At 35.0% G+C, this 26,010-nt stretch overlaps 1 protein-coding gene across 1 annotated transcript in view; it reads right to left on the bottom strand.

Moving 5' to 3' along the window:
- Positions 1–2,200: 2,200 nt before the first annotated feature.
- Positions 2,201–26,010, bottom strand: part of RhoGAPp190 (Rho GTPase-activating protein 190) — a 28,942-nt gene continuing 5,132 nt past the window's right edge. Inside the window, exon 2 of the mRNA XM_072520988.1 lies at positions 2,201–24,279. Coding sequence (XP_072377089.1) covers positions 19,343–24,259 — 4,917 coding nt within the window. The 5' untranslated portion in view covers positions 24,260–24,279 and the 3' untranslated portion in view covers positions 2,201–19,342. The remainder of the gene's footprint in view (positions 24,280–26,010) is intronic.

Below are 26,010 nucleotides of genomic sequence, written 5' to 3'. Positions count from 1 at the left end.
TATCATTAAACGTCCTTATTTACCTATTTGAATCGATTCTTTAAAAATATTGCCATATTCGGACAGAACTGTAAATTAACTCAAAAGAATTAAACGTTATGGCGGAAAATTTATCCGAAATAACTTCGAGCGGATGACTTCTAACTTTCCTTAAGTCGCATGCCGTTGATCATGTGATTAACGGGATGTCCACATACTTTAAACATGCATTGATGATATACAATAAGTCTTCTTCCTCTTTTTATAAGAAATTCTGCTTGTTCATTAGCGGATTAATACCTCTAGACAAGATTGTCACTCCATCTTTTCTGCGTATGTGGTTATTCCATTCTTTTTTTCTATTTTGTGTCCATTCACTTATACACTGTACGTTAAATTATTTTCTAATGTCTCCACTTCTCTTTCGATCTTTCAGTGTATTTCCTGTAATTCTTCTCAGTACGCTCATCTCTGCCGTTTCCAGTAGCCTTTGTGTATATACAATAAATATACGGGAAAAAGAGAAATAAAGAAGATAAACTAAAACCAATAGCTGTAAAAGATAACAACAAGGAAAAGCAGGGAGTGAACATCTTTGACCAGTTATCTAGTTATTACACGTGTCTTCTAAAAGTCTTTAGTTTGCTTTAAAAAAATGGCCATTGAAATAATTTGTGGAACAGTGGATGTGAATACCTCTACAGTGTACAATTCTGTTCATTCATTGAGATCAATTATCAATGCTGAAAATCTCTTATTCGTAGTCTTGTTAAAACAACAAAAAGATAAAAAGGCAAACAACGAATGAAGAAGGATGCCACAAGTTAAAAAAGCTATCTAGACGTAAAAATAACAAGATATACGGAAAAATGCTGCAACGGGTGTTATACTATGTTGAAAAGCACTCTAACATCAAAAAGGCATGTAAAAAAGACTAAAAAAGTCTCAACTTTTTTCGCCAGTATAACTAAGCATATTGCATTTCTTGTTATGCAATTTAGACTTTTCTACTTGGCATGAAGTTCATCGTATTCATTTATATGGGCTTCTGCTTTAGTTTTTGCTACTTTCGCTTCCATTTTGGCAACCGTATAGTTTTGAAGATCTGTCTGATATCTATTTTGGTCAAATCTAGTAGGTAGTCTTCTTAGATACTTTATTGCAATGCTTTGTAGTTTCTTCTTTTGTCTGGTAGTAAGCGTCCAGCTTTCACATCCAAATGTTAAGATAAGTACAAAAACTGTATTATAAATGGTTATCTTGGCTTTTTAAGATACTTCTTTCTTCGATAAGAATGTGCTCTTAATTGCATGGTATATTCGGGCTGCGTTTGCTATTCTATTGTTTATCTCAGTTTCTTTTGTATCCATACTCTCTAGTTGGACTCCCAAGTTTTTGAAGGTTTCGACTTATTGTTTGACCAATCTTGGTTTTACTTTTGTTTAGTTAATCCTCAAGTTACGTTTTTCAAGTTTACCGCTTTATATTTGAAGGCTTCTCCTGAGTATGTACGCCCTCGTCTCTTCCAAATATGAGATCACCTGCAGATGCGCATTCCGCTATCTGTATCATTTACAGGTTTCTATGTCCAACATATATCGTCGATGTTTCTTCTCTGGTTTCCTTCATTACATTATCTAGTACAATATGATGAAGCCAACAGGGTGGGACCCAGTACACTTCCTTGTCGTAAGCTAGGATTACTCCTCTGTTCATTAGGCTTTTCATTGAAACCTTTTCAAGCCTTTCATTTCCATGTTCTCCCATATTTTTAGCATTTCCGCGGTTATCCTATCATAGCCAACTGCCTTTCCTCTTTTTTAAGCTTGCTTATTATTTCTTTTATTTCATCTGTTGATATTTTGTTTTGATTTTGGTTCTCACGTGCATTTTCTTCAGTGTTGTCTAATTAGTTATTGGAGTCTTCTTGGGTCAAGAGGTTTTCGAAATATCCTCTCTATCGGTTTCAAATCTTTCGCAGAGAATGTGGCCATCTTTATTTTTAATTTGTTTTGGTTTAGTTTGTTTGTTTGTTGTCTCTTCTTTGTTCTTAGACTTTGGGTCTTCAAAAATAATTTTTTTTTGGTATGGTAATCTTTCTCCATTTCATTGCCAAAATCCTCCCAGCTCTTCTTTTTTGCTTCCATCACCATGTCTTTTACTTTTCCCCTCTGTTGTTTATATTTTTGTTCATGCTCATTTTATAGAAAAAGAGTGGGTGTATGAATAATCGTTTATTAAAACAGAAATACAAATTTATAAATGATAAATCTTACAAAAGAAATCCAACAACATTGAAAGTACAGCAAGCTGGTATGAGTATAATAATGAATAAATATAAAGCATAAATAAACATTTCTTTTGTTTGTTTACATATATACATCCTAGCAATGACAATAGTTCTTATTCCTAATAATTAAGAGATCTACAAAATATCCACATATTATACACTGAATTTATTAGAGCCAATAAATTCACATCCAAGTCAGTTTATCCTAAACATAAATGAGTTGTAAAAAGTCTGCCTCTTGACCAAATGATGTTTCGCGAATTTAACTGTTAACAAAATGGTAGCTGTACTATAAAAATAGCTAGAATATTAAAATGTAAAAGCCTGAAAATTCTTAAATGTAAAAATATCTGTTAGTTAATGTCACTATTATGAATTGTTAAGTTTTGTTGTAAAATACACCATTATTTACGTCATTTTTTGAAGTTAGATTTATGTTTTAACTTAAACTCAATGCATTCATACAAATAATTTATAAGAGCTGTTATGGGAATGTCATAAAAAAAGTTCGTTTGTTTACAAACTATTTCAAAACCTAACCGAAAAAAATGGAGGCGTGGCATTCGATTTACGTTACGCCCTCTCGTGTGAGGTCACCCATTTTAATATATAAAACTGCAACTAAAAAATACTGTTGGAAAAGTGTTGTAAGAGGCTATTAAAAATTGTACTAATTTTGCCTAATTTTTAGTAGTAGTTTTTTCTCTGGCTAAATTTTTGTTCTTAATACGTTGTGACGTTTTCATACATTTCAATGCCAGTACGAATAGGAATCGGTATGATTGTTTAACGGTTTGATGCTGGTACTTCTATTTTGAAGAATTGTGATGTATATGGATTAATATTTTGCCGCGTATACATCTGAGTATTCTTTGACCCTATTTTGTTCAGATGACTACGGGTCGAGCCGAACGGATCCGCACCGCTAGCCCGAGTCGAAGGTTGTCGGTACTTTAAAGTGAGCACCCATTAGTTCCGTGCTCGGTGTGTACGAGAAAAATCTAGAAACGATCTGAATGGTCAAACAGTACTAAAAAATGAGAAAATGAGAAAAAATAACAAATATTTATTATGTAAAACTAAAAATGAAAATGTCCAGACAATTGTCTTTTATATATCGACCATTACCGAAGATTTGAATAGCTTTGGAATCCAAAATATAAATTTTATTTCCACAACGTGAAAAAAGAAGATGTATGGGAACAAATTTATGTCCTCATGAAAATTACAAAAGAAGATTGCCGGAAAAAAGTGAAAAGTAGCTACTAACTAACTACTAGAAATATGAGCATCAGAGCGTCGTTCTTCTATAGATATGGCTCTTCTGAACAGTGTCCTTTAACTCCAATAGTATCAAGTCAAAATGCACTCGTGACATAAGAGTAAAGTTTCTGAAGTTTTCTTCTGTTTCGTGTCCAATAGTTGCCAACATTTGGGTATTCCTTTTCCTGTATAGTTTCCTCTGCCACCATTGCTTTTTGTGTTGTTTCTTGTATACAAATGTAGGAAAAAATGGCAACTAGAAGCTTTCAGTTCACCGTTTTTTGATAGCACAGACTATATTCCGTGCTCGGAGTTCGTCTCTCCGGCTCGGCTCTACTTCCGTAGAAATTCTTCCCCGTGACTCGGGACCCATGCCCATTCGGGGCGTATGCTCAGATGTGTAAGCGACTTTAAAACTTCAGACAAGGAGAGACTGGTAGGAAAGATGTCATCCACGAAACGGCGCATCCCAATGGCTAATAAGGAACACCCTATTATATGACAGGTAAAGAATAAGTCCGAGTCTACAAATAAAAATTTAAAAGAAATAAGTAGAAAGGCGATTCCGATCGCATCCCGATCAAATGTAAACTTATTTCAATCAGAGTCTTACAGGCGAACCTTTGGCACACGAAGTGTGTGTGAGATATCGGATTTTTTTATTCGTTTAAAAGGACTCTTGATATTATGTATGGAATATAAAGTCAAATGTTCACCACAACTTCGCTGGGTGGCACACATCCAAAATGTCCAATTTTCCATGACTATGGCGTATAGGTCAGGCTGAATTTGTTCAACGGGGGTCGGCCGAAGTTTAAGTTCAATCTAACGGAGTCAAATCGCACGATCTCGGTGGCCACTGCACAAGAGACTCTCATGCCCTCAAATCGCTCGTGCAGAATGTCCGGCGCAGAATTTATTTCTAGTTCGGTCTCTATTGCCCCTATTTATAATTTTGAATATATTTCTGTCCTCTCTTTCGTTCTGCGAGACATGATGCTGATGATTAGCTCTCCCCATAAGTGTCGGTGCCAGCCCATCTCCTTGCTTTAATCCTTTGACTATTGAAAAGTCTTCAAGGAGCCCATTTTGTATTCTGATAGTTGTTGTTGCCGAGTTAATTGTTACTTTTACTAATCGGTGTATTTTTGGGGAATGTCAAAGCTATACAATATTTGAAATAACTTGTGTCTATTAATTGAGTCGTAGGCCCGTTTGAAATCTATGAATATGTTGTAGACGTCAATGTCGTATTTACACGATTTGTTTCTAATGTGTTTCACTGTGAAAAACTGGTCAGAACGAAAATTATTTCAGTTAATGACATGCTCACCATAAATATTCAATAAATCAGGTGAAAAAATGAGAAAACATGACAAAATAAAATAAAACGAGCAGTAGAAAAAAAGAAAACATAAGATGAAAGCCAGAATGTTGCTTTGTGGAGAAAGAAATATGGCAACACATATTTTTTTAGGGAGAATGGAAATAGAAATATAAAAAATAACAAAACAAAGCGCGAAACATCAAATAAGTTGGATAATTGTAAGATGTGGGATTGAATCAAAAAACCACTATTTAACAACAATGTCCTGATCGGCTAAAATATTTTTTAATCAAGTTTTAACCCTATTTTCTTCCTTTAATACCATAAAACATAACAGTACATTATATTTGATTACTATTAAGTAAAAATGAAGAAATATATAAACAAATAACATTTTGTCCCACAGTCGTAATTCGAAACAAAATATAATTTTGTACATGACACAGATCTTTTTAACTCGATGTAATTGAAGTTCCTTTACAGAAAAACCTACGAATTCATTTAACAAATTATGTAAGAATCCTTAAACAATGTTAATGATATAACTTGATCACGCAAATTCCGATTCCAGGTTAAATTTTGATTGATATTAATAAAATGAGAATAATTTTTTAATGCAGGTATCATTATTTTAGTAAAATTGTTTTGTTAATGGATCTTTTATTTCAGCTTACACAAGTCTGCCAAGTATTGGGAACGACCTTAATAGTAAAAGAAAGGACATGACAAATTTTTATGTTGTATATTGTACTTGATTTGTTTATCATTTTTTTGGATAAAATAAAGCCATTTGTATCTTATTAATACATTATACTGTTCATTTCATGGTCCTTTCAGTCGGATGACAACATATTGTCATCGATCATTACAATACAATGTAATACAATGCACAGTTACTACTGGATCCCAACGATGACAAAAGTACATGAATTACACTTCAAATTGCTCCCATACTCACGATATTCTTCATATCTGATCATTCTAACGAGTTTTGGATCAAATGGGGGTTTTAAAGAGGAACAAAAATTGTTCCACAAAATGCTATCGAATTTTGCCCAAAAGTTGTTTTATTTATTATATTAGAGCATTATAAAATAGTTTTAGACAAAATTGGACTCAATACGGTACCTAGTTAATATATTAGGAACCTACTAGAAGTGATATATAACCAATTGGATACATTTCATAGCGCTTATAAGCAGTCGATCAATTCACTCCTCCAAAATATTAAGTCACTTAACCTGAACTCGTTATTAACTGATCATTTTCGGTCAATTATGACATTTGTTAAATAACTTTCAAAAATTTTTCGTCCAAGGAACTTACATTGTTATGCAAAAACCAATCACATCTATATCATAAAATAATTTATTGTTTCGCACATCAATTCCTAAAACTAGCGGCACGACTATGTGCTTAAACGTTAAAATTTGGCTTGATATGTGATACAATCAAATAAAATTTTGGAGTGTTGTAAAGTAGACTTTATGGTTACGCTGAGGATTTCGTATTTGTTGGCACAGTGTAGGTATTCTGCAATATCAAAAGGGACAATATTTGATAATGGAGGCTCGAAAGAGATTTGTAAATTTGCAGATTCATATATTGACAAAAGTGTTGCGCATTATATTTCTATCTGTATTATATTAAAATATTTTGATTTGTTTGAAAATTTAAAAACGCCTTCATTAACAATATGACTCCATACTCCAGTGCCAGCAAATTTTCCTTCTAGGTCGTAGGTCGAAAGGTTCGTACATACATGTTATTGTATGATTTACTTGTTTAAAATAGGAAAATAATGTCATGACAGCATTAACTGACCAATTATTATACAAAACAACAACAATTTACGCTGGAATCAAACATCCAACATTTACCTTTAATATTTAATACTTGTCAAGTGTCACTTGTCAAATAACAAGTATTAAATAAGTGACAAATAGTAATGACAAATGAAAAGTGGCAAATGACAAGATCTTTTTAATTTAGTGACCATAAAGTAAAACAAAATTGAGATTCTACAGATGAGTAGCTATTCGAGACTTAATTTGGAAAGAAACAATATTTTGATTTACAAAGATGTTAAGAGTATTTCTTTTTCAGAGTTTCTTAATAAAAGACATGGAAACGTTGAAAATGTGGTAAATTACAAGGTATTGTTTAAATTATGATATTTTTTTAATTTGAAATTAAATTCCCATAAAATAAAGTAACATTGATATGTTAAACAGCATTAGAGATGGCGATTGTTAACACATTCTTACGCAAGAGCGAAAGTCAACTCATTACATAAAAAAAGGACAGAATCACTTCCAAATAGATTATTTCGTGGCAAGAAAATGTACGTGAAATAGTTAGTGAGACTGTGAGCCAACAACGTATGTTGCTTGTGCAGGACATCAAAGTAAAAATCGAAATTGGACCAATATATCTGAGTGGTGATACCACAAAAGATCAAGTGGTAAATGTAGAAAGATGAGAAAGAAACAAGAAGTTGGGGTAAAATGGCACAATATCTTTCCGGAGAGCCTTTTGAATGAGTTGCAGTGGATATTCTCAGTCCACTTCCGATGACAGAGACAGGAAATAAATAGTTAATGGCCGCAATGCATTATTTTTCAAAATGGTCTGAAATTGCACCCCTTTCTAATCAAGGAACATGGAGTTCCTTTCGAGTTATATTCACATCAATGACGAAATTGTGAATCAGGACTATGGCACGAATTAATAGAAAGTTTTGAGTATTAAGAAAACTCACACTACGCCGCTACATCCGCAGTCAGACTGAATGGTCGAAAGAGATAATAGAACTGTTTGTCAATACTTTTCAATGTTCGTCATTAATAATCAAAAAACTTGAGATACTTTATTTCCTTTCGTCCTGCTAGATTATAGAATTTGAAGCGACCGGTTATTCTCGATCGATGATGATCACCGGAAGAGTGAATGAAGCTTCTTCAAGATCTTATTTTTGGAAGATTGCCTACCTGTGAAGAAGATCGTTCATCCCTGAAGTACATCGAAAATTTTAAAGAAAAATTGGAAAAAAGTCCACGAATTTGTTCGTAAAAGTTTGAAGCTTCAAAGTAATAAATCCAAAGCCAGGATTGACATGCATGCTACCGGGACAACTTTCAAAAGAGGTGACCCAGTATGGATATACAATCCCAAATGTAAGAAACGACTTTGTCTGAAACTATAACGAAAATGGGAGAGCCCGTACACCGTCCTGAAACTAGACGATCTAATCTAAAGCATCCAGTTTTCGGTTAGAAGTAAACCCAAGGTGTTGGCTTCAGTTATTCAGGCCTCAGCCATGGTCTATCAGGCTTCAGCCTGATAGACCAGTTATTCGCGGCGAATAACTGTAAAGGAAGGAGCAGTGTTAGAGAACATCCATAAACTACGTCGTAGTGTAAAGGGACGGGGGGACTTTGCGTATTACGATTGTTTACGACAGGAGGCAGGAGGGGGGTATGAGTGTACATCCGATGTCGTTTGGTGTCTTTCAATTTGTCGCTGTAAATACAATTTTTTTACTAGCTCTTAAGGATACATTCGTAAGGATAGTTTTATAATTAATTTAAAAAAACTCAGAAATAACATCGAATTAAAAAATTACCATGAGTTTTAATTGCGAAGTCGACATAAGAAAAGGCCTCGACTGTAAACGACGATTTATGAAGAAGGGGAGAGGGGTAATACAAAATATTTTTTATGGCGTAGTTTATGGATGTTCCCTTACGACGGTTCTATATAGAAAAAGTCCCTTGACGAAAAACAAAAGGCATTAAAAGTTTAGAATGCCCTAGACTAGAGTCTAGATGTTATCGAAATATCCTGAAATATCTAATCAGGTTTAGAATGATAGAAAATGTATATAAACAGGGAGTTGACAGTTCAAGTCGTATAATTAAGTGTTTGAACAGTTCTGTCATTGAGTTAAAGTTATTAACAAGTATTGTAATATACTCTGTTGTTTTCTATAAAGGTGATTATAAAGAATTGTAAAAATATCAAAGAAAATGTTTATCTTCCTTAGTTTTGTACAAAAAAATATATATTGCTGGTGTATAAAAGGTTTTTAATATACCAATATGAGATTATTTTTTATAATATTGGACTTTGGACCTACGACCTGCTCCAAAAAAAAAACGAAAAATGAAACATCAAGCGTCACTTACACGGATACATCGGACACTTAATTCGACGCTTCTCACATAGATAAAATACTCATTATCAAAATTATTGACAGAACAATCGATGTTTACGAAAATTCACTTAACAATACTTTCGCGTTAAATGACCTAAACGATAAATTTAAATAAGGTGTAAAAGCGGCGAAGCAAAAAAAATACGTATATCAATAAAAAAAATAAATATAATTTACATCTTTGTTTTCCAATAGCAGCATCGTTATGTTAAATAAAAAAATTAGTACTAAAAATAAAGGGCGGGTTGAGTATTTTTGTTACTAAACTTAATTTAAAGATTTTGTTTAAATACTTTTATAGATACCTTATTTTGTCCAAAACAAATCAATGTATCATAAACAAAAATTTCTTATATATCGGTTTAAAATCTTAGAATCTTCTTTATACTTCATTACATTGGTAGTCTATTTTCATTGAATCTTTGCCTGTAAATCTAGCCACTTCCGCCATATTGCACAATTCCCAAAATATAAATTATATAAACTCTCAGTTTGTATATTATATATTTCTGTTACGACTAACTAGTATGCTATATATATCCTAACTATTTAGAATTCGCATACAGGCCACAAAGATCTAAAATACCCACAAATAAACTTTACAATGTAGCACTTTCGTTTCACCCCGTGTATAATAAAATTTTAAAAGATTGATAATATTTTTAATCTTTTTGTGTCTCGGAGATTGATAATATAAACATTTTTAGTCTGTTTATAATAATTATAATTGGTATTTCGTTTGATATTGATTCCGCCTAAATATGAATATTTTCACTTAGGATGGTGTGACAATGTATGCTGACAGATAATGATATCACTATTGGGTGAACCTGCTATCAAACAATTGAAACGCAGGGTCAAGGTGAAATTAGATCCAGAATTGAGCAGGCTAGTGCCGTTTCTCTAAAGATCAAAAAGCTCCTAGTCCAACGGCAATTCAGACGGAACTACTTCGAAAAAGGGAAGAAAAATTAATCTGGAAATATATCCTCTCGCAAATAAAGTCTGGCAAAGAGGGGACATGCCGAAACAGTGGCATGTAAGTCATATAATACCCATCCACAAAACGGAAAATAAACACATGTAGTAATTTCATACGCACAAGCGAGGCGACTACCAGTGACTTTAGACCTGGAAGATCAGCTAGTATAGACCACATTCTACACCAGATTTTGGAAGAGAACTAGGAATACAACCGCGACGTACATCAAATCTTTTTTTAGATTTTAAGGAAGCGTATTAATCTGTAAGTAGAAAATTCGTGAAGAATCATCCGTACGAACCAGAATTGGTAACACCACATCAGAAGAATTTCTTATTGACACTGGTCTTAGCCAAGGAGATCCTCTTGTACCTTTGTTGTTCAACTTCGCCTTAGAATATGTGATAAGAAAACTATAGCCAGAATTGATAAACAGCTTTGTCGCCCAAGGATTAAACATACTATTGTCTCTTGCTGACGATGTGTACACATTTGCACAATCCACCAAAGCTGCAAAGGAAATTTAACAACGGAGAAAAAGTTCAACAAAGATAAGACTAAGTAAATGATGGTTACGAAGGACCCAAAATAAAGAGTTAGACAAAATGGGAGTATGAAGAATGGTTAGAAACACCCTGAGCTTATAACTAAGAAAACATCTTATTAGTTGTCAAAGAACTATGATCGACCAAATTACTATGCAGGCTTAAAAGCATCTTTTATCCCTTAACTATCCCTTTAATAAACTGAATAAATAAGTCTAAGGAAACTGTAATATTTTAAGGCCCAAAAACAGTTTGCGACATCGCGAACAATGCCGTAAAAAACATGTTCAAAAATAACTGGAAATAATTCATAATAAATGTGAGTCATGTAGGGGTAAATCCATATAAAGAATCCATACAAAATTCCCTAACATAACATCAGTAAAAATGAGCTAAATACAATAAAAAAAAAAGGTTTTGTAATATGAAGGAGGCGTTAGATCTACATATGCTGCCCAACCTAGGGATATTCCTAACCTAATTACTATTTTAAAGTGAATAAGCCACAATTGAAGGTTAAAATAAGTTTATTGACGTTCAATTTCCACTTCGGAAATCGTTCTCAAAATACAAACATTAATGTTTGTATTTTGAGACAAGACGAGACATAAACAATTTAAAAAAGGAATCAAAAAAATCAGTTCGAGTTGGTACAGTGAAAATTCTTGGTTATGTGATTGCAAGAAAAATAGACTGTATTGTTGGCGATGTCTTCTGTTTTCTATAGAAAAATGGGTGGACCAGCGTCGCAGTCCATGATTTAAATAAATACTTTTAGAGTTTTAAAAAGGAGACATGAAGTTTCTCCGTTACATGTAAGATGTGTAGCTAATTTGATCCAGTTTGGCAAAATAAGAATAGAAGGTTCTCTTTTGCTCTGTTGCTAAACATAATAAAATTGTTAAAAAAAATAGATATATCGTTAGCACACTTATAGATGCCGTATGTTTTTTGGCCAAACAAGAATTAGCGTTTCGGGGTCATTTTGGGGGCGATGACTCTGATAATCGAGGCAATTATAGGGAATTGTTAACACTAATTGCCAAAAAAGATCAAAAATTTTTGCTAACATCTAGAATCATCAACTGTTTTTTCGGGAGTTTCAAGTGATGTACAAAACGATATTATTGAAGCCATATCTACATTTACGATTGAAGAAATTAAGTCAGAAATTACCGAAGCAAGTTTTGTAGCTGTTATATTGGATGAAAGCACTGATGTTTCAAACCAGTCACAACTTTCTGTTGTATTTAGATATGTTTGCTCCGAAGGTGATGTTTGTGAAAGATTTTTGAAATTTCTGAGTTCAGCGGGACCGTTATCGCAAATTTTGTTCAGTGTGTTAAATGAGTTTCAGTGGAAATAAACTAACTAAATAACTTGTAACTAAATAATGAAATATAAAAAATAAATAAATAATAAAATATAAATAAAAATAACTAAATAATTTGTATCGACTTACGATGGTGAAGCTGAAATTAGTGGGCAACACAACGGCCTACAAAAACTGGTTGAAGATAAGTATCAAGATGCAATTTTGGTTTATTGTTATGCGCATAGATTCAATTTGATTTTACAGCACTCAGTGGAACAAATTAAAGAGTGTAAAATTTTTTTCAAACGTTATCAGGGCTTGCTGCATTTTTTTCAAAATCGTCCAAAAGAGCTGCTGCTTTGGATAAATTAGTACAAAAACGTTTACCCAAATTAGCAGCAACAAGGTAGATTTATGCTGGTAGACTCGTTGAGGCTGTTTCTTGTCTTGGTTCAGAGGTTCTCCAAATATTTAAAGAAATCCATACTGACACAGCAACATGGGATCGAGAGACACGAATTTGTGCGAAAGGTTATTACATTGCAAGAATTTTATTTTAATTTCTTTTTAAGTTTATTTGAGGTTATTCTACGAAAATTAGAAGTTTTGTTTGATTTACAGAAAAAAAAAATATATGACATTGGATTTTGCACGAGAAAGGTTCGTTCATTCACTTAGTTTTATCCCATACAATGCTCCAGTGGCCCGGTCCAGTAATTAAAATAATATTAAATACCTAAAAGACATTACATCTGGTTTTGGTAACAGTTTAACCAGACGATGTAACTTTTGTGAATTTTTTGAAAAACTTATAAGTTGAATTTTGTAAATATCGTTAATATTCATTTATTTGTTATGTATTAAGTATTGATTTTGTAATCTGAACCACATAAGCTTTGCTTTGACTCATTATTAATATGCAATAATAAATACTTAAATAATCTTCGTCAGTATCAAAGTTTTATACGAGCCTACTCGTATAAATACCTAATAGTCCAAGATTTTTGTTTTTACTACATTGATTTGTCTTGTTTCAAAGACTCACCTGAACTTACTTAAAACTCCACACCTTTTGGCCAGTGAAAAACATGTGGATATCAAAAGTGTTTCTGGATATACTACGTCTATATCCTGTGGGGTCCCCGAAATATATAATAATAACAATATTAACTAAACATAGTACATCAATTTGACCTAAAATTACAAAAAAAAACTGTCTTGCAGTTTAAGAGAGAATAAATAAAAGACGTTACAAAATTTAAAATAATATATCACAGCATTTATCACTAATGAAACAAAAAAATTAGCTAAACGGAAAATAATTTTAAATTCAATTAAATGACAATACCAGTGAAATATATACATTTATAAAACTCGTATTACCTACTACATTGTTTTCATATTTCGGTCGATAATTCTTAAAGAAATATACACCTTTTGCTCTATTGAAAAACAAAATTAATAAGAACGCGTTGGATAGCGGGAATGAATATTAAAAATATAGTTAACCTACTCCTGGCATTATAATCTTTGCCAGTATAATGAAGTTACTAAACAAACCTATACATCTGAAATATTCTTTGTATACTCTGCACATTTCTGTGTTACTGGACGTATCGATATTTTCAAGTTGTCTCGCCTTCACTTTAAAATAATATTGGAATTAAATTGTTTCCTACATATTTTGGTACAAATCCAAAAGCTATTTTGAAAAATGTAATGTATAAAAAATAGTATTGGCAAATGAACAGATAAGTCAAACGAAACATTTAGAAATATTTGCTCACTTCACAAAAATTTTATTTAATATTTTTCTCATATATTTAGACCAGTTGTCTATATTTTGACCGTGGTAAGGTCAATCTTGACCTTACCAGAACTTATCCGGCATTCAGTACAAGAATTGACTGCTTAAGAATCAAAGGAAATTTGGAGGTATGTCTAAATTACTACATGCCTCCACTGAAGACAAGAAAAAGACCAATTATATATCACGATCTAGAAAGTAGACACGATATCTATCCAAAAAACTATATTAAACATAGTTGTAGACTACAAAAAATGGAAGAAGAGGAAATATTGATGTGCAATATCCCAATACTCAATATCGGAGAACATCAGGTTCTCCAATCCACGTCCAGTCCGAATGGCGATTTCAGACACAAGGAGAACAATTCCTGGTGGTTATAAAGGTAGTACAGTGAGCGTCTTTTATCTAAAGTTTGTCTTAATTTCTCAACATATTCGGCAATGCATTTGCGGAGTTCTGGGCAACCAGTTGCCCGGTACAGTAAAGGGAAAGGTGCCGGTTTCATACTATTAGTGGCTATTCTACATGTTTCATTCAATGTTATGTTGACTCCTTGGGCATATCTAGACGTATTCCATATAAGATAGGCAATTCCTCCTACCGAAAAACACAAGGCTGTAGCTGTTGACTTCAGAAGCTTTCCTATTTACTTCCTGCAAAAGGAAAGGTTATTTCTCATCGCTGCTCAGCACTCACTCAACTCAAGATATTTGAGTGTCGCTGTGTTTCCCCCAGGATATGCTGAGTTTTATACGCACCAGATCAGTTTTGAGACAATTAAAAATTTTCCCATTGTTTGATTCTTTTTATTTAAAAATTCTTCTTTTCTACCAGAGCGATAGGAAAGTCGTCGTCCTCAGAAAATGTTCTCAGCTTGAGAGTGCATTGGATATGAGCAATGGATACAGAACACTTCCCTGAGATAGGCCATTCTTCTAAATTCGCCACTTGCTCTTCTTCCTATTTAGCCCAGCCAGGTTTATATGCGCCAGATGAGTTTTTAAGAATTAAAAATTGTCCCATTGTTTGATTACATTTGTTTGAAAATTCTTCTTTTCTACCAGAGCGATAGTAAAGTAGTCAGTCTGACAAAATGTTCTCAGCTTGAGAGTGCATTGAAAATGAGCAATGGAGACAGAACACTTAACTGAGATAGGCCATTCTTCTAAATTCACCACCTTTCTTCTTTCCATTTAGCCCTGCTTAGAATCATCTATTATATAGGATTGTTTCAATCGCATTTGTCAGCATATATTCAAGCAGTGTTTTATAGATCTAAGTCAGCAGGGCCTGTGGTCCAAAAAACATGCCTCTATAAATTCTGTGAGATTCAGTACTTGCCCTGTACAGTGTTTGTTTGGTCTAAAGTCTAAAGGATGCTGAGTGCGAGAGCATCACGAGAAAAAGAACAATGCATATAAGCTTATGCAGCAAAAAGAATCCGAGAAAACAGACTTACAAAGATCTTAAATGAGAAGTAGCGGAAAAAAAGTTAACTTTGGGAAACGGTATACTGGAAGAAGTTGAGTAGTTAAAAAGACAAAGACAATCCTATAAAATCCTATAAAAGACCCTATAAAATCCTTTAATGTTAAAACAAAAGGATTCAAATCAAGGCATTCATATGGGTTGAACACCACAGAATTCTGCTCTGGTCTCCACACAAGAAGAAGACCAAAAATTTGCTTACAGAACCCCATTTAAAAGAGATGGTAGTCTTACTGATCAAATATACAAAATAATAGTCAGGGTTTGGAATGACAATCAAATTCCGGAAGAGTAAAGTAACAGAAGTATTTGCTGTACAAAAAGAATGACCATTTAGAATGTAGAATCTATAGGGGAATAACCCTTCTTAATATGGTATACAAAATACACATACTTAGGTGCACACTACTAGGACCTTCTTGGCTAATATCAATTGTGGTACGATGAGAATTTACCATAACCACTTTCATAGTACAATAAGTCCTAAGGGAATAGGATTTAGAAGATTGTGAGGAAGGAAATTGTGATTTATAATACTGTCAGACAAATAATTCCTAAAGACACTGGAAATTGGATAGTAAGAGACTTTTTTAGGATCTAGGTTATACTTCTAGTAATATTTCTAAGATGGAGCCTTCTTGGATGTCTGCCTCACGGCATTTTATGTTTTGGCCAGTGTTCGATCTCCTGCGCGCATCCATGGTGGGGTCAGTTGTGGGTGGGACTGCGGACGCACAGAGAGAAGGCTGTTTTATTCGTGGAATCAACACTTCTGTCAGGGATTTAGTTTGCATAATAAAAGTAAACTGAACCGAACAAGAAGTTGGGGCAAAGTACATGAAAATTGAGTCAAACCAGTTTGCAGTACGCCAATAATATCATCCGTTGTTTGTTGTATCGTATGTACCGTATAAAATATGGGAAAACCAATACAATTCAAGTATTATTTCAACCAAAAAGGCGAGAAAACTAACAGAGACATATAACTTCACTATAGCCAATCCGCATAAAAAGCTAAACAAATAACTGTCATAATTGCTCAGACTAGAAATATATATATTGGCACTCCAAGTCATATATCAATGACTCAGTCTTGCGTTTGTATTAGATTTTAAATATAATCATATTTCTTTCGAGGACCACACCTCAAAAACTACTGACAAATTTTCGTACGCAACTTAACTGCTCGAAGGCTGGGTGTTTAGATGCAGCAAGTATTTCTCAACCTTTCTTTACCAGATTCATCCCATATCCCCGTTAGACGATAGTACAGAGTTTCCATTGAAAACAATTCGATTAAAAGATATGGTATTTATTCCAAGATCCTCAACGTGCATTTAACTTTAAAGAAATAAAATAGGGTAAACTTCCCAACTACAAAAAACCTTTAAAAACTTATAACGACGTATAAAAAAATCGTTTTCCATGGAAACGTATTCAGCATGTATTAAAAGTGCATTTTTCTTTTAAAAAATCTCATATAATGCTTAAAAATTGACTGCAACTTACACAAAAACGTTTTAAAGGGGCCTTGTCTGTCTTACATGAAACTGAATTGAAAAATCAGTCGACCGTCCTTCCTAGCAAATATATACTCAAGATATAATTGACAATTTACACATCGTTTTTGTTACTACAAAAATAAGGCCCCCAAGTATACTTTTTAGAAAATAAAGAGACTGTTCTTTGCTGTCAATCCCGAACACGAAACAGACTCTTTCACTTTATCAGTTCTGACCTGGAATACGCCGAAAGGTCATTGAATTGAAAATAATGCTAAATATTATTGTCATATTTTTTTTATAATAAAATTTTCACAACTTTTAGAACTTGGCAGCATCCAAACATAGTTGATTTAAAAACTTCATGGCGTAACATCAATATTTAATTCACAAACCAAGAAAGTGTTAATCTGTTTATCTGTAGGCGTTCATCTTAGATTGTGCACTATCATTACAGAGAGAAATCACATTAACAAATATTTTTAGTTACTGTTTAACTGGAAAAGACAGGTAAAAAAGAGATAGAAATAAGAACTGTGCCGACAGTGTCAGCTAGAAAATTAGAAGTTAACTTAAAAGCGTAACTTGAATATAAAAAACGAAAATAAACAATATAGAAGACATTATTCTAAGAACAAGAGAAGGGTATGAATAAAAGAGATTACTGAAAGGAAGAGAGCTGTCTTGCTTCCTATGCTTCTTACATTGCATGTGGATAATATACTGGCTTTCTTATTTTTATTGTGCCTATCCGTAATGTAAGAAAGAAAAATTGATGCAGTACTCTATATTAAATAGTAAACTTAAATAAAAGAAGATGGAACCAAAAGACCTTCCTTTTTCGAGCGACGGCTTGAGATCATTCTCAAGCCGGATGAGTCAACCGGACAACATGGTGCACCACTTTGGGTGCCATGTCACTCTAAGAAAAGAACGGTCTACGAATGCATCGACATCCTGTCTTTCTTTGAATGCTTTGCAGAGGGCTTCAACCGTCTGAGATAAAGGATCCCCTGTGGTGAATTTCTGTAGTTTATTATATTCTCTTACATTTTACATCGTTTAAGATGATAAAGCCTCTGGCTGAGAGCTCCTAGAGTGAGGACGATTCTGTGGTAGCCCGAGCAAGACTACAATGCCTGATCTTCTCTCTCTTCTACAATGTTCATTCCGAGGGATAGATTAGGGAATTTTTTATTTCGAAAAGGAATGAACATGTGAGTACCCGTTTAGGATAGTTGGGTCCTATCAGGCTAGAGTTGAATGTGTTTTTGTGATGGACAAAAGCAAAACAGGCCGAAAAACACTACTAAGGTAGCGGTATTCTTTTGGTGGAGCATCTTGGAGGCTGTTGAGATATAGTCACTATTCGAATCAGAGGCGAGATGCTTGTCTGGATGAGGTGTTCTTTCCAGAAAGAAGAGTGTGTGTGTGTATATTTGGAGCTAAGTGTAGCCGTTTTTACGTCTACACCCAACTTCGAAACTAGTGTATTGCATTAAAGTTTCGTTATTGGGTGTTTTCGCTAACGGCCAGGCCTCGTCAGTTTTCTAGAGGGGACTTGTCGCAGGTGGCCCAGTGTGAATGTGTGTGAGTTAGCCTGAAAGTGATGGACGCTACCATTTCGGTGTTACTTTGGCTCCATCAGTCGCTTAGACTGCCCCATCCGACCCCAGATCCCGTGTCAAGTAACGGGGGGTCTTTTGTCAGTGCCTGATCTGAAAATCACTCTTATTTATACACGTCTGAGTCGATATGGGTATTTCCAGGTCGATTGGCCAATCAAGGTTTCGAGGCGGGACGATGCGATGACAATTCTGATTTTTGTAAAAAAACATCGGACGGAAAACGCAGCAACGGCCCGAGAGAGGACAGCACCAATTCTCGACTCCTGGTGGACTATCACAGATCTTCTTCATAGGTTTTGTTTGGCGTCCGGGTATGCCGTGTTTTCGATGATGTGGGATAGGGTTGTATATGGGGGTCGGGGTCAATCAAGATCAAATACGTTCGGATTCACTTTGGAGTATTTTTGATTCATATTGGAAAATCAAAATTGATATAAGTTTATGAATGCTTTAAAATTATTTGGTTTGGGAAATATAATTTTGTAACAGTTTCAATATGAGAATAAAATATATACAATTTAGTTAAGTATTTCCGTAGTTTTTGAATCAATATTTTGTTTTAACCTTCGAGCAGTTATAGGCTTCGGTAAAAAAATCGTCCCGTAAGTTGAAAGTGTCGATTTTACTCAAAATAAATTTCCAACAATGGACAAAGTAGCAGAGCTACGTTCTCGTTGATATTTGAAAAAGATACAACATTGACTATCCTAAGACAACAACCCAGTCAAAGTACACTGAACATTGTTCATACGTTTCATTTATAAAAGTTTCATACAGCAATTTGAAATACTCCATCTAGGATAATGTAAAAATACAAATTACCACTGGGTCATCACACCATTAATAACAATTAGTGGAACATTCTTACTCTTTGCTCTACCCATTCTTCTCCTAAATTAACATAAAAGGCCTCTCAATTTAACAACAATGGGTGGCGAAACACCGAACAGAGGCTAAATGATAGCGAATTGTGCGTGGTTTTTATATCTATAAGCTTTTAAACCATTACAAAAGCCTCCTTTCCACAAAACAAAAACGGATATTGATCGATCATCGTCTGGACGATGTCCTCCAAGTACGGTCGCATCTGCTCAAATCTGCCCATGTCACTAAATTCTATCGGTAATAAAGTAGGCCACCAACATATTGCTAGGTTCTTACTATCCATACTGTTCAGTTTGGAATTCTCGGTCACTCTAACGAAATGCTGAAAGATGAATTTCAATATCTGAAAGTTTATAGGAGGCAATTTGTCGAGCATACTCCTCAAAGCCAGCAATCTGCAGCTACGATCATTCTTTACCTCTAGATTACCGCAAGTTGTTACCATCGGTTTTAATCGAGTTCCCGCAATTTCTTCCATTTCAGTCATAACCTCGGGTTCGAACAGCGGTGGGAGTCTTTTGCTTACGAAGTCTTTTAGTGCTGTGGCTACAGCGTTAACAGGAATGTCTAGATCACGAATATCGACGTTGGTATCTTCTTCGAATTTGGTAAAGAGTAAATCTACATGAGCTCTATTGCCAGGAACTCGGTATATTCCCTCCGAATCTAAACCTTCACTTTCGATAAATCTCACGCACTTTTCCATAAAACTAGGAACGTAATTTTTATCAGATTGAATAAAATCGGCTAGTTTGGATGGTGTCGGTTTCTGCTTCGATTTTTGTTTTTTCTTGTCTCTTTCTTCGGCGACTTTTCGTAACTTTTCTTCTTTCAATCTACGTTTTTCCAACTTGGAATCATCTTTCGCTTTTTGCTTTTCTCGTTTACGAAGTATCTTCTCCAAGTCGGACTCTTTCATCTTAGGCAACACTCCGAACATCGGGGAATTGTTATCTCTGGGAGAAGAAACGTCTAAACTAGATTCATCATCGTGTAGTAAACCTTGACTTTGATACATATCCATCGAATTCAGCTGAATATTAAAGTGGTGAGTATTGGCAGCTTCTGGCATTCTTTTCTTTAAACTAAGAGACCGCTTTTGAGAGAATCTCATACGAATGTCAGAGCTAGTTGGCGGAGGAAACTGCTCGGGCTCGCTGCCATCCGTTGACTCTGAATTCGAATCGGTAGCCAAGGCAACTTTCTCGTTATCGATGTCTGACACCGGGGTATGTACGGATGGAAGCGTGAACGAACCGAGTTGTGGTACTCGTGGGGGTTGTACCGGTATGGCGGTTCTTTTCTTTCGTTGTCTTTTATGGGTGCCACCTTTTCTACTAACCTTCGAGTAGATTTCACTGGCGCGCTGCCTTCTTTCTAAACTACTCCATTCGCTATCTGTGTCCGAGTAAGACGGTTGGCCTTTCTCTCTTCTTTGTCTTAACTTTGATTTCGTATTAATGGCGTCTTGTACCATGGTGTACATATATTCGGGGCTCTGGCCCGGATACATGTTATGAACAAGATCCTTAACTTGAGCATATTCACAACCTAAGTCCACAGCTTCCGGGGTGGCGAGAGGAGCGTTGCCGAAATTGGGTGAAGACATTTCAGACACGTTCATTCTAGCTATGGCTTCCGTCACAGCGGAATAATTTTTCATATTCAGTTTACCCGGCTGTTTTAAAGTCTGTGAGATACCTTTTGAACGAGATTTAGATACTGGAATGTGTCTACGACCCGTAGTAAATGCGTGCTGCTGATAACTATTCCAAGCGCTTCCGGGAATAGACATTGGATGATCTCCGTAGGGAGCCTCTTCTAAACTAGTTTGAGATGTGGATAGTAATGGTTTCTTGGAATGTCTTACGTTGAGTATATTGTCTGGAGGCGCGGGCTCCGGTGGTGTCGCAGGGGGTGGATACACGTGGAAACCGGAATGCATACTTCTCTTTTTCTCACTACCTTCGCTTCCGTACATATAAACACTTGAGAATTTGTCACTGTGGTCACTGGAACTAAGTCTCTCGTCGGGGCCACTGAGTTCAAAGTTTTCGCTTTCGCTGCCATCGTTTAATTTTAAATAATAACTCTCGTGCCTTGGAGGAGGCAAAGGATGTCCATGTCTTTGACTTTTCGATCTTTCTAGAGTACCCTCGCCGCTGTCTAATCCTGACGGCTCTTCCATGTGGAAAGCTTGTTCAATTTCCGGTTTCTTTTCCCAAACTTCTTTAAAAAATGGCGTGAAAAATGCCGTTTTATGTTGCATCGAACTAGAGGACGTCATAAAATGTGCATGCAACCTATCTGCTGTAGAATTGCCTTCTGTGATGAGTAGCTGACTCAAATCGTCGTTAAAAAACGCCGTTGCTCCTCCATCATCAGTAACCGCTAATATCTGAATGGGCAAATTGGGAATGTTCATAGAGAAAGCATTTAGTGTCGCTAACGAAGCTTTTCTCTTGGTGGAGTAAACTAAAATGAAACCATGAACCAGTTCATCTCTAAAAGCATTAGCACCGTGAAAAGATGATATTATTACTTCTACTTTTCTCTTGGAATCACCCAAAAATGTCTCCAATATGATACTGTGCGACGACGACAAGAAACATATTTGATGTGATAAAAGAGGCCCTAGAATGTTTTCTATAGAGTACGGATCGCCGCAGAACATGCACATAATAATTCTAATATCAGGCTCGACGCATTCAATGACCGATTGATTGATATTTAAGAAGCCTGCGCGATGGTGAATGCTCTGCATTAGCTGATGAAGAGAATCGTGAACAAGTTGTTCTTCTGTGGTTTGCTCTAAACAAATATCCATAAAGGGACATTGTAAATTGTCGGCAAGATTTTGACCGTCTTCTCTCAGCCTCAACACTTCCTTTTCGTCGATGGAAGAATCTTGCAAGAACATCAAGACGATCGGTAAGCCTTGGAAAGGTAATTTATCGTCCTGTTCTAAATTAGAAAGTAACTTCTTCTCCAAACTTTCTCGTATATATTCAAAAGACTGCGCGTTGTTATATACACAAAAACTACCGTGAGGTATAAAATCCGAAGTCCTAAAGGAATTGTGAGGCAAACTAACATCGCCATTTATAACTCGATAGTCTAAATTATAAAATTGGCAATCTATTTCGTATTCATCGTCATCACATTGTTTCCTAATCTTACTAGCTAAATTATCGGCCAAATTATTCAGTCCTAGAATGAGGAGGTTAAGTTGATTGTTCTCGGAACTAATCAACCACTGATTGCTATTGTTCCAAGAGGTTGGTCGGTGGGTTTTGGTCGCTAGAATACGTTCTATAAGGGCATCTTGACAATTAGGAAAAGCTGGACAGTGTTCTCTTATAGGGAAATGTATAAAGCCCAAATGTTGGAAAAGAGTGAGTTTTCTGTCTTGGTCGAGCCTGTCTAATATCTTATATCTAAAATCTTCTTGTAAAACATCGGTGATTTCTTTAATATCGTCTTGAGTAATAGTTCCTGTAGGTGCGATGCTTTTAAAGTGATAAAACAGATCTGCGTGTTCCAGTAACAGTTCTTGAAAATTATGTTTAGCATTCTCGATGATTTCTCTTTGATGTGTATCATATATTTTCTGGCAGTCATGTTCAGATAGAGCCTCAAAACATTCTCTACCCATAAACAATACTCTTACTTCAGACAGATTCTTCCCCGGAGTTACGTAACCGGTATCTTCAAGTAACTGTTTGAACTGTTTCTTCCACTCCAAACGTTTCTGCTCCTGTTGCAAAACATTGACGTAATTCTTAAACACTGTTTCAGCTTCGCTTGTCTCCAATACATCGAACGGTATTCTAGTTTCTTCGTTGTCGTCCAAACATTCTGACCAAGGTAAATCTTCGGGACGCTCAAAGAAATATTGGGAAAAGTTCGGATGAGACTTGAGATACTGTTGTATAGAAGGCCAATCCATGTCGGACAGAGTGTTAAATCCTGTGATGAGTTCGTGTAGAACATCCGGCAACATTTCCATATAGTGCGCTATTTGCTTGGCAAGCTGCTCGTCTTTTAATTTTTTAATGTGTCTTCGAAACAGTCTTTGTGTACCATCCAATCCGAATAACTGCACGAAATGTATCCATTCCTTGTGTGAATTTAATTTCTTCACTGTCTGGGACCACATTGCGTGACAATCAGTAACGTGTACTCTTATAAGTCTCATGAAAGCTTCACTGGCAGCATCCATAAGCTCCTTTTTGGATAAAGAAGCTTCGCTGTAAGACGGTATTTTAGACCTAACTTTAGTTTTATCGATTATCTGGGCGAGCAACATGAAACAAACGTCAATATTGACACTATCGTGTGCCGAAGTTTCCACTACAGGTATACTATTTTTATATTCGCTTCTAGATATTAACTTATGAGCTTCTCTAATGTACATATCATTGGCATCGTCATTTTTAGTTGTTACAAATACTATCGGTTTTTTAGTTTTTAACAAGTTATTTAAAATAGCAGCTGCGAATTCGACCTGCTTCTCAATACTCCTACTTGGCACAATGCTTACATCGAAAACACATACAAAACCGTCGATATTCAATTTACCATCGGGCAGAATTCTCTGCTCGTATTCTTTCTCTATACCTAACTGATTCTTACAAATATACATTAGCTTTTCAGCTGAAGTTATTTTAGTGGAGGCGCAACGTTTGACGTACGGCTCCATCTTACCTCCTTTGAAGGGTTGAAATGAAGAATCGTCGATGAACTCAGTCTGTTCGATTACGCTGAACTGATAATCGACTCCTTCCTCTGACGTCTTTATTACCTCGCCCCAATACAGAAAGTGGTCGTTGTTGACGACTCTCCCACTGAAGTCGGTCTGACTTAGCACGGAAATGTGGTCGACGTTGTAGTCCTCGGCGTGGGGTCGCATGAAACGGTTGCAGAAACAGGATTTACCGACGCCTGCATGTCCTTTGTCTTTCTCCACTCCGGATAATCCCACAACGGATACGTTGATGCTTCGTATGGTGTCACCTTTTCTCGCCATAGTGAGAAATTGTTATATATCTGTAACGTAATAAGTCAACCTTGAATAAAAAGAAATATAGTGAAACATTTAAATCTAATTCTAATATCGCAACAAATATAATAGCAAATAAATTGGGTAATGTATAACAAAATCACTGGAGCTAGATGTAATAGTACACAACTTGAGGACAACTTTCCAATGTTAGTATCCACACAACATTAAACGAGCATACCTTTTAGTACTCCAATATCCCATAAGAGGCTCTTATTTGCTAATACCTGATTGTCAATGTGACATTGGACCACTACTACAAGCCGGAGACAAATTCGTATACCAAGCACTGGACAAAAAGTGATGAAACCCCAATGAATATGCTAAGACCATCCATCTAGCCAGAATTATTATAGTGACTGTTTTTGGGATGCGAATTATTCATATTAGTTACTTGAAAAAGGGTGCAGCAATAATTAGGGTATAATATGTTGGTATAAATTATACTAACTGTGATATGAATTGATCGACTGCAAATTATTCGTCAGATTTAGCCCCAGATCACTAGTACCTGTGGGCAAACGTAAAAAAAAATGGTTGAAGGATGACAATTTGCACTGAACGATAGATCTTGGTCTATGTTGAGGAACTCAAAGAAAATTACTTTTTGGAAAGATACAAAACGTTGATATAGTGAGCAAAAGGTACACATTTGTTGAAAAATAAAGGAGAATAGAAAAAATCTTGCATTTTCTTAATCTAGAGGTTAATGACATGAAATTCCTATTGAACTATAACCCTCTACAGCGAGGCAAATTTGGTTATAACGTGAGAAAATAAGATCGAAAACCATCAAAAAGATCAAAACGTTTTTTACGTTTTCGGCCCGGCCGTGGCTATAAATAAATACCCTTTTTAACTACTGCCCGCAATAAACTTAACTGCCGCCCGCAATAAACTTCTTTACAATAAATACAACTGTTTCGCATCTTTAGAAAATATGATAGCTATAATGATACTGGACAATTTAAAGCAGTCAAAAATGACAGACTTCTTTCAAATTGCAGAAGCAATAGTTTATGTTATCCTTGAAAATACGATTTATACATTATGTAGTTAGAAAAAAATGTAAGTACAGATTTTTTGTTTTAACGTATATCATTGAAAATAAAAGTAAACAATTTTTTTCAAAAACGTCATTCAAACAATATTTAGCATCTGATATTGCTCCGAATGGCTTCACTATAGGAAGTTAATGTTTTAGAAAACTACATATTCATATGTATGCACAGTATTATTGTTGTCTGATATAACGAGATCGGCTTATAACGAGGTAATTATTCTGCCATTTCAGTTTTCGTTATAGAGGGAGTCTACTGTATATATGAAAACAGCGGGCATATGACATTAAAACATCAAATTTACCATATTGATATATCCAAAAACTTTTATAGCAGCCCCTGTAACATATTTTATAAAAAAAAATCTCATGCATCTTTTTTCTTGAACAAACATGAAAATTATACTGTAGATAAAAAGTTTTATTTATTTGAAATGAATGTACCCACTAATAGCGGTAGTTAACAATATATAAGTGATTCCTAATTGCCTAGGAACATGCAATAGGTGTACATTAATCTAGTTTATTGGTTTTTAGGTAATGAGACTAATTTTATATGTACTTTTAACTGTTTAATATGTACTTTTAACACTTCACACAGATATACAGTGAATTTCACCATAGCTTTAAAAAACAAATGCCAAGATTTGTTGTTGTA

The sequence above is a fragment of the Diabrotica undecimpunctata genome, chromosome 1 (genome assembly GCF_040954645.1).
Source record: "Diabrotica undecimpunctata isolate CICGRU chromosome 1, icDiaUnde3, whole genome shotgun sequence".
Classification (NCBI taxonomy): Eukaryota; Metazoa; Arthropoda; class Insecta; order Coleoptera; family Chrysomelidae; genus Diabrotica; species Diabrotica undecimpunctata.
Note: the sequence above shows the minus strand (reverse complement) of the source record. Positions and strands in the feature narration are given on the sequence as shown.